The following is a 15825-nucleotide window of genomic DNA, read 5'->3' on the forward strand; positions in this document are numbered from 1 at the left end:
TTAGCACATGTTTCCGTTTACTTACAATATTTACAAGTATCGGGTTCTCTGGTTACTGTTTAACTTTAAAAAAAATGTAAGTTGACATTAAGCAGTATTTAAATGTAGCCTAGAGACTAGTTATACATAACTAGAAGTCTACTAATGTCTAGAAACTAATTTTTAATTAATTAGTTTTTAATTTGTAAAGTAGCGTCCCCGCATATGTTCCACTTTTTGGCTGAAAATTCCTCTTTTGAGGCATGACTGTTCCATGACTGTTCCTACTTTTGGCTGACAGGGGTAGGCATGTCTGAGCTAAAGAAAATGTTATTTGTTGAAAGAGTGATAACAGATGAACACTGTGTACCTCTCTATTTTACTATTTTCCATCATTTGATAAAAGTTGTTGACAGTTGTGAAAAAAATATTGGAGAAGTGGTTTGGGCTGAAGACCAAACTTTTTGAAGCCATTCATTGTGTGGCTGTGGAGCTACTAATGAGGATATGGGTTGGGCTAAAAATTTGGCTGGTTAAAGTGACATCATTTATGTATGACTGCTTGGCTGCACCTTATATATAACTTAATAAATGTTGTTCTTTATAGTATTATCTCTAGCAGAGGTGTAACTTTACAGTTGTTACGGAACTCTGCTTTTTTAAAAAAATAATAAACGTCAGAAAGCTTTTACAGCGACCTAGACTATTTGTTTCTCTTTCTATTTTGTATTGACAAAAATAAAAGGCGACTTGATTTGAAAGTTTATAAAGTATGAAAGAGAAATGTGCTGAGAAAAACACTGTTTTACCCCAGCCACTTTTCATGGTCACACTTGAGCACATTCTACAAGTGCTTTTTTAAAAATAGAACATTAATATCAATTTAAAATAAAGAAACTCTATCTGCTTCTTTATTTTTTGAAGGCTTACTATGTTGTGGTTACACAAGCGAACAGGGCCTAAATCAATTGGTTCTTAAGTTAGAAAACCTTGAAAAACCCAGAATTTTTTTGCACCCTTACTCCCCCTTTTGGCTTTTTCTTAGGAAGTCAGTTACATCTCTGTATTGTACATTTGGCTATACAGTCTCTCTGTATTGTACATTTGGCTATACAGTCTATTTAATAGAGGTACTCTAAATAGTACAACAAAAATTGGAAGATTGTGTACCTAATGTTGTTTCCTTGAATAATACTATTAACACTTGCAATGTACGTGGCTAGTAGAGAATGCAGATTTTCAAATTTGAAATTCATTAAAACTTAAAGCAGACTAGGTTTTGAAACTGAAAATGAAGCAAGTAGAAAAACTTTTTGCGAGGAAGTAAGGCACCAAAAAGTTTTGTTGTCTACCTGTGACGCTTATTCAATTGATAATAAATTAACTCGTCACTTTATATTTATTGTATTCTTATACATCTTATTTTTAAAATTAATTTGTGTGAAATGGAGCGTGAAATAAGTTTTGCCTATGGCACCCTGGTGCTGGCACTGTACAGAAAAAGTTTTCTTTCTGCTTAGTGATGTTTTGTTTCATGTGCAAGGAAAAGAATTTTTGTTGGGACCCCATTTCTATTATGTGTTTTTATGAATATATATTGTTCAAATACATCCAAGCACCTAAGGGTACAGTTCAATTTTAAATATCTAGACATCTATTTTCAGATATCACTTTTTTCTACAAGTCAAGCAATTTTAAATATCTAGACATCTATTTTCAGATATCACTTTTTTCTACAAGTCAAGCAATTTTAAATATCTAGACATCTATTTTCAGATATCACTTTTTTCTACAAGTCAAGCAATTTTAAATATCTAGACATCTATTTTCAGATATCACTTTTTTCTACAAGTCAAGCAATTTTAAATATCTAGACATCTATTTTCAGATATCACTTTTTTCTACAAGTCAAGCAATTTTAAATATCTAGACATCTATTTTCAGATATCACTTTTTTCTACAAGTCAAGCAATTTTAAATATCTAGACATCTATTTTCAGATATCACTTTTTTCTACAAGTCAAGCAATTTTAAATATCTAGACATCTATTTTCAGATATCACTTTTTTCTACAAGTCAAGCAATTTTAAATATCTAGACATCTATTTTCAGATATCACTTTTTTCTACAAGTCAAGCAATTTTAAATATCTAGACATCTATTTTCAGATATCACTTTTTTCTACAAGTCAAGCAATTTTAAATATCTAGACATCTATTTTCAGATATCACTTTTTTCTACAAGTCAAGCAATTTTAAATATCTAGACATCTATTTTCAGATATCACTTTTTTCTACAAGTCAAGCAATTTTAAATATCTAGACATCTATTTTCAGATATCACTTTTTTCTACAAGTCAAGCAATTTTAAATATCTAGACATCTATTTTCAGATATCACTTTTTTCTACAATTCAAGCAATTTTAAATATCTAGACATCTATTTTCAGATATCACTTTTTTCTACAAGTCAAGCAATTTTAAATATCTAGACATCTATTTTCAGATATCACTTTTTTCTACAAGTCAAGCAATTTTAAATATCTAAACATCTATTTTTAGATATCACTTTTTTCTACAAGTCAAGCAATTTTAAATATCTAGACATCTATTTTCAGATATCACTTTTTTCTACAAGTCAAGCAATTTTAAATATCTAGACATCTATTTTCAGATATCACTTTTTTCTACAAGTCAAGCAATTTTAAATATCTAGACATCTATTTTCAGATATCACTTTTTTCTACAAGTCAAGCGAGATATCTTATCAGGGAAATTGGTATGTCCTGATCAAATAGCTGTGCTGCTGGCAAGTTATGCTGTACAGTGTAAGTTGGTGCTCAACATTTCTTTGCTGTTGTTCAAAATGTTGAATCAAACCTAATTTTTCTGGTGTTTTTTTTACCAGCGGAATTAGGAGACTTTAACATTGAGGAACACAAGGATGGATATTTGAGTGGATTTCTATTCATACCAAACCAGTCTGAAGAGTTTGAAAAACAGGTTGCTGAAAAACATAAGCATCACAGGTAAATATTAAAACAAGCATGAGGTCAATCTTAACAGGGATGTCATTTTTCAGATTTTTAGCAGAAATCCGATTTTTCCGTTACAACTGCAATTTTCCTCAGCTGATTTCATATTCTACAAATTTTTTCGCTGATTTTTATATGTGCCGATTTTATACGAAGTTTTAAAAATTAGGAAAATGACCTCATTCTATATATTCCTATTTAAATGAAGTATTTCAGCACATAGGTCAAACGGACAATTGAATATGTTAGTCTTGAGTTCAAACTCTCGGCAGATGAGGCTTGTTAGCTGGGGATAGCCACTCTTTTAGAAGAGACAACTCCAAAATCAAACAACTGCTGCCTTGTAGTTTGTTCTTGGTTGGACAAAGGCTATGGAAGCAAATCCAAAAAGAAGAGCAGGCTGAAATCAATGGCACATAACCAGATGACATGTATACTTAATTGTGTTGGAAGGGATCCCTTTCAACACTGAAATTAAGAGCGAAGAAGAAAAGTCTAAATTTTATGCTGATATTTTCAGTTCAATATTTATCAAAATTGTGGTCAGTTATTTAAAGCTATTAATTAGAAACGGTGTGAGACTGCTTTTATTGCGATAAAAAAAAATTAAAAATAAATAAAATGGAGTTCTTGTCCAAAAAAAATTTCCTAATTTTTTTCATGGTCTGGTCACATCCCTGATCTAAAACACAAGCACCACAGGTAAACCTAAACACAAGCACCACAGGTAAATCTAAAATACAAGCACCACAGGTAAATCTAAAATACAAGCACCACAGGTAAAAACACAAGCACCACAGGTAAACCTAAAACACAAGCACCACAGGTAAAAACACAAGCACCACAGGTAAACCTAAAACACAAGCACCACAGGTAAACCTAAAATACAAGCACCACAGGTAAATCTAAAATACAAGCACCACAGGTAAAAACACAAGCACCACAGGTAAACCTAAAACACAAGCACCACAGGTAAAAACACAAGCACCACAGGTAAAAGCACAAGCACCACAGGTAAATCTAAAACACAAGCACCACAGGTAAAAACACAAGCACCACAGGTAAAAACACAAGCACCACAGGTAAAAACACAAGCACTATAGGTAAACCTAAAACACAAGCACCACAGGTAAACCTAAAACACCAGCACCACAGGTAAAAACATAAGCACCACAGGTAAAAACACAAGCACCACAGGTAAAAACACAAGCACCACATGTAAAAACACAAGCACCACAGGTAAAAACACAAGCACCACAGGTAAAAACACAAGCACCACAGGTAAACCTAAAACACAAGCACCACAGGTAAAAACATAAGCACCACAGGTAAAAACACAAGCACCACAGGTAAAAACACAAGCACCACAGGTAAACCTAAAACACAAGCACCACAGGTAAAAACATAAGCACCACAGGTAAAAACACAAGCACCACAGGTAAAAACACAAGCACCACAGGTAAAAGCACAAGCACCACAGGTAAAAACACAAGCACCACAGGTAAAAACACAAGCACCACAGGTAAACCTAAAACACAAGCACCACAGGTAAAAACACAAGCACCACAGGTAAACCTAAAACACAAGCACCACAGGTAAACCTAAAACACAAGCACCACAGGTAAAAACACAAGCACCACAGGTAAAAACACAAGCACCACAGGTAAATCTAACACACAAGCACCACAGGTAAACCTAAAACACAAGCACCACAGGTAAAAACATAAGCACCACAGGTAAAAACACAAGCACCACAGGTAAAAACACAAGCACCACAGGTAAAAGCACAAGCACCACAGGTAAAAACACAAGCACCACAGGTAAAAACACAAGCACCACAGGTAAACCTAAAACACAAGCACCACAGGTAAAAACACAAGCACCACAGGTAAACCTAAAACACAAGCACCTCAGGTAAAAACACAAGCACCACAGATAAACCTAAAACACAAGCACCACAGGTAAAAACACAAGCACCACAGGTAAACCTAAAACACAAGCACCTCAGGTAAAAACACAAGCACCACAGATAAACCTAAAACACAAGCACCACAGGTAAAAACACAAGCACCTCAGGTAAAAACACAAGCACCACAGATAAACCTAAAACACAAGCACCACAGGTAAAAACACAAGCACCACAGGTAAAAACACAAGCACCACAGGTAAAAACACAAGCACCACAGGTAAACCTAAAACACAAGCACCACAGGTAAACCTAAAACACCAGCACCACAGGTAAAAACATAAGCACCACATGTAAAAACACAAGCACCACAGGTAAACCTAAAACACAAGCACCACAGGTAAAAACACAAGCACCACAGGTAAACCTAAAACACAAGCACCACAGGTAAATCTAAAACACAAGCACCACAGGTAAAAACACAAGCACCACAGGTAAACCTAAAACACAAGCACCACAGGTAAAAACACAAGCACCACAGGTAAACCTAAAACACAAGCACCACAGGTAAATCTAAAACACAAGCACCACAGGTAAAAACACAAGCACCACAGGTAAATCTAAAACACAAGCACCACAGGTAAAAACACAAGCACCACAGATAAACCTAAAACACAAGCACCACAGGTAAAAACACAAGCACCACAGGTAAACCTAAAACACAAGCACCTCAGGTAAAAACACAAGCACCACAGGTAAAAACATAAGCACCACAGGTAAAAACACAAGCACCACAGATAAACCTAAAACACAAGCACCACAGGTAAAAACACAAGCACCTCAGGTAAAAACACAAGCACCACAGATAAACCTAAAACACAAGCACCACAGGTAAAAACAAGCACCACAGGTAAACCTAAAACACAAGCACCACAGGTAAAAACACAAGCACCACAGGTAAACCTAAAACACAAGCACCACAGGTAAAAACACAAGCACCACAGGTAAACCTAAAACACAAGCACCACAGGTAAATCTAAAACACAAGCACCACAGGTAAAAACACAAGCACCACAGGAAAAAAAAACAAGCACTGTGAGTGTACCGCAATTCAACCATGCATACAAAGAATGACTTCACAAGTTGTAAATATACTCTTCAAAGCTTATTAATATCTAAAAGCTTGGTTGATTTTCACAGGTATTATTTCACAGGTATTATTTCACAGGTGTTATTATTTTTTTCCCTGAGACTTCTATCACCCAGACAACTCTATTGAGATTTAAGCTGGGCTTATTTAGATAAGCAATATTTCTTTCCAGTCTTTCTTCCAGACTTTTTTCTCCAAGGGGGCTGTAGACTTTCATTGGGGGGAGGGAGGAGGGGGACAGAGCCCCCATCCCGTCCCGTCCCATCCCCATCCCCTCTCCGAAGAGATGCCTGGAAGAAACTCTGTTTCTTTCTTCTTATACCTAGACTCTACAACACCTAGACTGAACTAAACTTCCTACTCAACAAGCTAGATGAAACAACTTCTCACTTGAATCACCTAGTCAGAATTCAACTAAAACAAATGTATGCAGCAACACAAAATGTCACTTATTTATCAAGTCATGATTATATTCATTTATTAGCACTAAATGCACTCATATACACACCTCATAACATCAAGTACATTTAAAAACACAAGCACCACAATGAAATCTGGTAACTCAAGTTATGATTGGATCTTGCTTTATTTATTTCTTGACTGTTCTATTTTTTTCTAATGTCTTGTCACAGGGGCCAGACACCAGCTGATGCAGAATCTCAGTTTTTAGAGAAAGCCAAAAGATTAGAAATGTATGGTGTTGACTTACATAATGCCAGGGTAGGTCTGTTCATTGTTACCTTTTCACCAGGGTATGTCTGTTCATTGTTACCTTTGCACCAGGGTATGTCTGTTCATTGTTACCTTTGCACCAGGGTATGTCTGTTCATTGTTACCTTTGCACCAGGGTATGTCTGTTCATTGTTACCTTTTCACCAGGGTATGTCTGTTCATTGTTACCTTTGCACCAGGGTATGTCTGTTCATTGTTACCTTTGCACCAGGGTATGTCTGTTCATTGTTACCTTTTCACCAGGGTATGTCTGTTCATTGTTACCTTTGCACCAGGGTATGTCTGTTCATTGTTACCTTTGCACCAGGGTATGTCTGTTCATTGTTACCTTTGCACCAGGGTATGTCTGTTCATTGTTACCTTTGCACCAGGGTATGTCTATTCATTGTTACCTTTGCACCAGGGTATGTCTGTTCATTGTTACCTTTGCACCAGGTTATGTCTGTTCATTGTTACCTTTGCACCAGGGTATGTCTGTTCATCGTTACCTTTGCACCAGGGTATGTCTGTTCATTGTTACCTTTGCACCAGGGTATGTCTGTTCATTGTTACCTTTGCACCAGGGTATGTCTGTTCATTGTTACCTTTGCACCAGGGTATGTCTGTTCATTGTTACCTTTGCACCAGGGTATGTCTGTTCATTGTTACCTGTGCACCAGGGTATTCTGTTCATTGTTACCTGTGCACCAGGGTATGTCTGTTCATTGTTACCTTTGCACCAGGGTATGTCTGTTCATTGTTACCTGTGCACCAGGGTATTCTGTTCATTGTTACCTTTGCACCAGGGTATGTCTGTTCATTGTTACCTTTGCACCAGGGTATGTCTGTTCATTGTTACCTTTGCACCAGGGTATGTGTTGTCATATTTACTGTTACACTTGTACCAAGTAGGTCTGCTCATTGTAACCATTGTCAATCTGGCATATTAGCTTTGAAAAATGCTCTAGTATTGTGCATATCTTAGTATGTCCTAATGCATAGTGTGATGCACTTTAGAAGTTTAAAGCAAATTTAGTCAGCAACAGTAACGTTTATGACGTCATACCGTACCTGTCCATCATTTTGCCATGAAGAAATGGTGACGTCAAATCAAACCCAAAAGATGGGTCTGATTAGATCACAATGAACAGTAGCCCACCACATCCTTAATGTATCATAGTTTTCAAAATGAATAGATAGATATTTCCTCATTTCAAAAACTGACTCACCAGAAGGGGTAGTTTTGGTGTAACTTTTAAAACAAATAATTTAAAACAACCACTTAAATTTATTAAAAATATTGTAAAAAGCATTATTATGCACACAATGGGGCTGAGTTTATTTTATAGGAGGTAAAATAACAAAATAGTTTTTTGATAATAAATAAAAATTTCAATAACCTTCAAAAAACGTAAACAAAACGCTAATGCGAGTATTATTATGCGGTGTGACTTTTCCAGTTTTTAGCGTAAATCTATTTTTTTCCATTTCAGCTGCAATTTTCCTCTGCTATTTTCACTTTCTCATAATTTTTCAGCCAATTTCCGATTTTTGTCCATTTTTTACATTTTAAAAATTCGGGAAAAAAACCCAGCTGGATTAAGGTCAAGATTCAGAATTTTAGTAGATTTCCTAATTTTTCAGAATGCAAATTTTCCACTATTTTTAGTTAAATAGTTATCAAAAACATGGGAAAAAGTTAGCCTGGTTTGGTTTCTTGGTCGTCTAGCTAAAGCCTTATTTTGTCTACCGGTACTTTAACTTGCCCAAATCTTCAGTTTCTCTCTGCTTCTAATTCAATTTTTTTTGGCAATCTCAAATTACTATTGAAATCCTTGCAAAAGGTGACTATGGGGACTAGACTAACCCGCCCCTGCTTGTAGCAACGTGGCTCTTGTGACCTAACCTTGACTGCCGGAGTGTAACCGGGGGCTCCTGAGTGTGCCCCTCTACATCCCTGACACCTGGATGGTTGCCAAAGTGTGTTCTACCTCACTATTATAGAGGCTATCATACACCAGTTCTACCTCACTATTATAGAGGCTATCATATAACCCTGCCAAAGTGTGTTCTACCTCACTATTATAGAGGCTATCATACACCAGTTCTACCTCACTATTATAGAGGCTATCATACACCTGCCAAAGTGTGTTCTACCTCACTATTATAGAGGCTATCATACACCAGTTCTACCTCACTATTATAGAGGCTATCATACACCAGTTCTACCTCACTATTATAGAGGCTATCATACACCTGCCAAAGTGTGTTCTACCTCACTATTATAGAGGCTATCATACACCAGTTCTATCTCACTATTTTAGAGGCTTTCATACACCAGTTCTACCTCACTATTATAGAGGCTATCATACACCTGCCAAAGTGTGTTCTACCTCACTATTATAGAGGCTTTCATACACCAGTTCTACCTCACTATTATAGAGGCTATCATACACCTGCCAAAGTGTGTTCTACCTCACTATTATAGAGGCATTCATACACCAGTTCTACCTCACTATTATAGAGGCTATCATACACCAGTTCTACCTCACTATTATAGAGGCTATCATACACCTGCCAAAGTGTGTTCTACCTCACTATTATAGAGGCTATCATACACCAGTTCTACCTTACTATTATAGAGGCTATCATACACCTGCCAAAGTGTGTTCTACCTCACTATTATAGAGGCTATCATACACCAGTTCTACCTCACTATTATAGAGACTATCATACACCAGTTCTACCTCACTATTATAGAGGCTATCATACACCTGCCAAAGTGTGTTCTACCTCACTATTATAGAGGCTATCATACACCAGTTCTACCTCACTATTATAGAGGCTATCATACACCAGTTCTACCTCACTATTATAGAGGCTATCATACACCAGTTCTACCTCACTTTTATAGAGGCTATCATACACCAGTTCTACCTCACTATTATAGAGGCTATCATACACCAGTTCTATCTCACTATTATAGAGGCTATCATACACCTGCCAAAGTGTGTTCTACCTCACTATTATAGAGGCTATCATACACCAGTTCTATCTCACTATTATAGAGGCTATCATACACCTGTTCTACCTCACTATTATAGAGGCTATCATACACCTGTTCTACCTCACTATTATAGAGGCTATCATACACCTGCCAAAGTGTGTTCTACCTCACTATTATAGAGGCTATCATACACCTGTTCTACCTCACTATTATAGAGGCTATCATACACCAGTTCTACCTCACTATTATAGAGGCTATCATACACCTGCCAAAGTGTGTTCTACCTCACTATTATAGAGGCTATCATACACCAGTTCTACCTCACTATTATAGAGGCTATCATACACCAGTTCTACCTCACTATTATAGAGGCTATCATACACCAGTTCTACCTCACTATTATAGAGGCTATCATACACCTGCCAAAGTGTGTTCTACCTCACTATTATAGAGGCTATCATACACCAGTTCTATCTCACTATTATAGAGGCTATCATACACCTGTTCTACCTCACTATTATAGAGGCTATCATACACCTGTTCTACCTCACTATTATAGAGGCTATCATACACCTGCCAAAGTGTGTTCTACCTCACTATTATAGAGGCTATCATACACCTGTTCTACCTCACTATTATAGAGGCTATCATACACCAGTTCTACCTCACTATTATAGAGGCTATCATACACCAGTTCTACCTCACTATTATAGAGGCTATCATACACCAGTTCTACCTCACTATTATAGAGGCTATCATACACCAGTTCTACCTCACTATTATAGAGGCTATCATACACCTGCCAAAGTGTGTTCTACCTCACTATTATAGAGGCTATCATACACCAGTTCTACCTCACTATTATAGAGGCTATCATACACCAGTTCTACCTCACTATTATAGAGGCTATCATACACCTGCCAAAGTGTGTTCTACCTCACTATTATAGAGGCTATCATACACCAGTTCTACCTCACTATTATAGAGGCTATCATACACCTGTTCTACCTCACTATTATAGAGGCTATCATACACCTGCCAAAGTGTGTTCTACCTCACTATTATAGAGGCTATCATACACCAGTTCTACCTCACTATTATAGAGGCTATCATACACCTGTTCTACCTCACTATTATAGAGGCTATCATACACCTGCCAAAGTGTGTTCTACCTCACTATTATAGAGGCTATCATACACCAGTTCTACCTCACTATTATAGAGGCTATCATACACCTGTTCTACCTCACTATTATAGAGGCTATCATACACCTGCCAAAGTGTGTTCTACCTCACTATTATAGAGGCTATCATACACCAGTTCTACCTCACTATTATAGAGGCTATCATACACCTGTTCTACCTCACTATTATAGAGGCTATCATACACCTGCCAAAGTGTGTTCTACCTCACTATTATAGAGGCTATCATACACCAGTTCTACCTCACTATTATAGAGGCTATCATACACCAGTTCTACCTCACTATTATAGAGGCTATCATACACCTGTTCTACCTCACTATTATAGAGGCTATCATACACCTGCCAAAGTGTGTTCTACCTCACTATTATAGAGGCTATCATACACCAGTTCTACCTCACTATTATAGAGGCTATCATACACCTGTTCTACCTCACTATTATAGAGGCTATCATACACCTGCCAAAGTGTGTTCTACCTCACTATTATAGAGGCTATCATACACCAGTTCTACCTCACTATTATAGAGGCTATCATACACCAGTTCTACCTCACTATTATAGAGGCTATCATACACCAGTTCTACCTCACTATTATAGAGGCTATCATACACCTGCCAAAGTGTGTTCTACCTCACTATTATAGAGGCTATCATACACCAGTTCTACCTCACTATTATAGAGGCTATCATACACCAGTTCTACCTCACTATTATAGAGGCTATCATACACCAGTTCTACCTCACTATTATAGAGGCTATCATACACCAGTTCTACCTCACTATTATAGAGGCTATCATACACCAGTTCTACCTCACTATTATAGAGGCTATCATACACCAGTTCTACCTCACTATTATAGAGGCTTTCATACACCAGTTCTACCTCACTATTATAGAGGCTATCATACACCAGTTCTACCTCACTATTATAGAGGCTTTCATACACCAGTTCTACCTCACTATTATAGAGGCTATCATACACCAGTTCTACCTCACTATTATAGAGGCTTTCATACACCAGTTCTACCTCACTATTATAGAGGCTATCATACACCAGTTCTACCTCACTATTATAGAGGCTATCATACACCAGTTCTACCTCACTATTATAGAGGCTATCATACACCAGTTTTACCTCACTATTATAGAGGCTATCATACACCTGCCAAAGTGTGTTCTACCTCACTATTATAGAGGCTATCATACACCAGTTCTACCTCACTATTATAGAGGCTATCATACACCAGTTCTACCTCACTATTATAGAGGCTATCATACACCAGTTCTACCTCACTATTATAGAGGCTATCATACACCAGTTCTACCTCACTATTATAGAGGCTATCATACACCAGTTCTACCTCACTATTATAGAGGCTATCATACACCAGTTCTACCTCACTATTATAGAGGCTTTCATACACCAGTTCTACCTCACTATTATAGAGGCTATCATACACCAGTTCTACCTCACTATTATAGAGGCTTTCATACACCAGTTCTACCTCACTATTATAGAGGCTATCATACACCAGTTCTACCTCACTATTATAGAGGCTTTCATACACCAGTTCTACCTCACTATTATAGAGGCTATCATACACCAGTTCTACCTCACTATTATAGAGGCTATCATACACCAGTTCTACCTCACTATTATAGAGGCTATCATACACCAGTTCTACCTCACTATTATAGAGGCTATCATACGTGCCAAAGTGTGGTGTATGAAATACTCTCTAGCTTTTGAGCTTTTGGGTCAGGTAACCTAAGGCTAGACACCACAGATGAAATTATTTTTTTATTAAATGCGTTTCACAGTGTTTATTAAATTAATATGTTAATAGTTGTGTTAATAGTTGTTACCTATAGACAAAAATAATATATAACCACCTATAGAAGTACTGGTTGCCATGGAAATCATGAAAAGGTGTGAAAACTAACATCTTTTTAAACCTTTTCAAACCTTGTTCCCAAAACAGATTTTTAAAATCTGATAAAAGATGTAGATTTCTCAAACCAAGCTATACAGTTCTATGTTTATTCATTGCAATAGCTCTTATTCAATTTTTAATACAAATTTTTATGTACATTAATTAGGGTGTGGTTCTACATAAAATTCAATATTTTCTAAAGTATTGCAGTAAACTTAATGTACAAAGATAGTTTTGTAGATGGTATAATGCTGAATGCATGTGGAAAGATTCAGTATGTATGTCAATGAGTTCCAGAGCCTTGTGATTTTATTTTGAATTTTGCGTAAAAATGCAGTTGAGAAAATTTGAAAAGAAGGGTGGAAAATGTCACTGTGCGGTTCCTCTTACAGAAAATAATTTAAGACATCTTGTTTTATGTGGAAGAGCCATTTGACTCAAAAAATACGTTGATTTTTGTTGTATGTTTCACATAAATTTTTTTTTTATTTAAGCTGAAACAATTTATACAAGAAGAATTTATTTTAAGAGCAACTATTAATTGATCAGATTAAGTTTGTTAGCCGGTCTTTTCACTTCATTACAATGTCTATCCCTACTTGAATTGTAGCTCACACAAGTTTATTGCAGCTGGGTACAGCCTTGAGGCTAGACATGCCCCCTCCCCCCACTCTGCTTCTCCCCACTGCTGAATGGTGCTGATGAGCCATAGGTTACCAATGTTCATTCAGCCATGTAGATAGGATCAAGCTCTATGTTTCTGTACAGGGCCTAATCGAATCCCTACTAGTATTTACATTAGTTGCTAGTAAACCCTACATGGAGCAAAGGGCATACACATGAAGACATTTGTTGTTTACTGTCCGATGTAGAGTCTGATGAACCTGTTCAAGCCTATCATATAATGTTTTAACAGGATTATAATCTGGCTGTTGGTTAAATAGCGAGAAGGGGATGAAGGGATGGACTTGCTTCATTCTTCAAAATGACAGACATGTCATGACGCATCGTTTCATCTGAGTATAAAACATACTTAACAGTGTTTAATAGCATTCCAATGCCAATCAACAGTACATTTCATAGCAAAGTTTCAAATATTGAGCTAAATGTTGATGTATAATTTTAAAACAACAAATAAAAGAGTATGTGCAAATAAAGTAAATAAACTAAGTATAATTTTAAAACAAATAAAAGAGTATATGCAAATAAAGTAAATAAACTAAGTATAATTTTAAAACAACAAATAAAAGAGTATATGCAAATAAAGTAAATAAACTAAGTATAATTTTAAAACAACAAATAAAAGAGTATATGCAAATAAAGTAAATAAACTTAGTATAATTTTAAAACAACAAATAAAAGAGTATATGCAAATAAAGTAAATAAACTAAGTATAATTTTAAAACAACAAATAAAAGAGTATATGCAAATAAAGTAAATAAACTTAGTATAATTTTAAAACAACAAATAAAAGAGTATACGCAAATAAAGTAAATAAACTAAGTATAATTTTAAAACAACAAATAAAAGAGTATATGCAAATAAAGTAAATAAACTAAGTATAATTTTAAAACAACAAATAAAAGAGTATATGCAAATAAAGTAAATAAACTTAGTATAATTTTAAAACAACAAATAAAAGAGTATATGCAAATAAAGTAAATAAACTAAGTATAATTTTAAAACAACAAATAAAAGAGTATATGCAAATAAAGTAAATAAACTTAGTATAATTTTAAAACAACAAATAAAAGAGTATACGCAAATAAAGTAAATAAACTAAGTATAATTTTAAAACAACAAATAAAAGAGTATATGCAAATAAAGTAAATAAACTAAGTATAATTTTAAAACAACAAATAAAAGAGTATATGCAAATAAAGTAAATAAATTAAGTATAATTTTAAAACAACAAATAAAAGAGTATATGCAAATAAAGTAAATAAACTAAGTATAATTTTAAAACAACAAATAAAAGAGTATATGCAAATAAAGTAAATAAACTAAGTATAATTTTAAAACAACAAATAAAAGAGTATATGCAAATAAAGTAAATAAACTAAGTATAATTTTAAAACAACAAATAAAAGAGTATATGCAAATAAAGTAAACAAAGGCAGGATGTTGTTTTGTTTATCTAGAAACAAGATGGCTACCTAGCCCACGTGATTAATTGCAATGTATCAGGAATTATTTTGATTTACTGTAACATGATTGGTCAATCGTATCAATTAATATCTTCCCTTTCATTATTTTTACACACATGCCCTTATATGGAGTTCGACCTCAAATTTTACTTTGGAGAAAATGGTTATCCCATTTATTTCTAGAACATAGGAAACGGTCACAACCTTGCTTTTTTACAAGTGTTAGCGGGCAATAATAGATTAAATACCCGCTCAAAGATAGCCTCTGTCCACACAGTAGTGTGAAAATTTGCCGGGGGTACCATGTTTCACATCACAATAAAAGAATAACTGTAGGTTGTAGAAGTCCGAAACGTTCGAGTTAGTTAGCTAAAAGGTGTTAGCACTGAATTATGGAAAAAAAATTTTATGAGCAAAAAGTCACTTTTATCAAAAACGTGTATCTTGTATCCTTTAAGTCATTTATTACTTTGCCCACAGGATCAAAGCAACATTGACATCCAGCTAGGTGTCACTTCTGCTGGACTAGTGGTCTTTCAAAAAAGTGTCAAAATCAATACTTTTTCATGGTAAGCCCAACTGGTTGAACTTTAATTTTAAATATATTTTAAATTTATTTAGCTTTGAGCCCATGGATATTTTAAATTAATTTAGCTTTTGAGCCCATGGATATTTTAAATTAATTTAGCTTTTGAGCCCATGGATATTTTAAATTTATTCACTTTTGAGCCCATGGATATTTTAAATTAATTTAG

The 15825-nt window shown here is 35.2% G+C and overlaps 1 protein-coding gene across 4 annotated transcripts in view; it reads left to right on the forward strand.

Annotated features, from left to right (window-relative positions):
- Nucleotides 1-15825, forward strand: part of LOC131942048 (tyrosine-protein phosphatase non-receptor type 4) — a 172178-nt gene that overhangs the window by 30226 nt on the left and 126127 nt on the right. For all 4 annotated transcript variants that reach the window (XM_059301720.1, XM_059301722.1, XM_059301723.1 and 1 more), the window contains exons 6-9: nucleotides 2708-2805; nucleotides 2886-3006; nucleotides 6701-6788; nucleotides 15551-15639. In XM_059301720.1, coding sequence (XP_059157703.1) covers nucleotides 2708-2805; nucleotides 2886-3006; nucleotides 6701-6788; nucleotides 15551-15639 — 396 coding nt within the window. The remainder of the gene's footprint in view (nucleotides 1-2707; nucleotides 2806-2885; nucleotides 3007-6700; nucleotides 6789-15550; nucleotides 15640-15825) is intronic.

This window comes from Physella acuta, unplaced genomic scaffold, assembly GCF_028476545.2.
Source record: "Physella acuta isolate Inbredline_101_S28 unplaced genomic scaffold, ASM2847654v3 ptg000385l, whole genome shotgun sequence".
In the NCBI taxonomy this organism is placed as follows: domain Eukaryota; kingdom Metazoa; phylum Mollusca; class Gastropoda; family Physidae; genus Physella; species Physella acuta.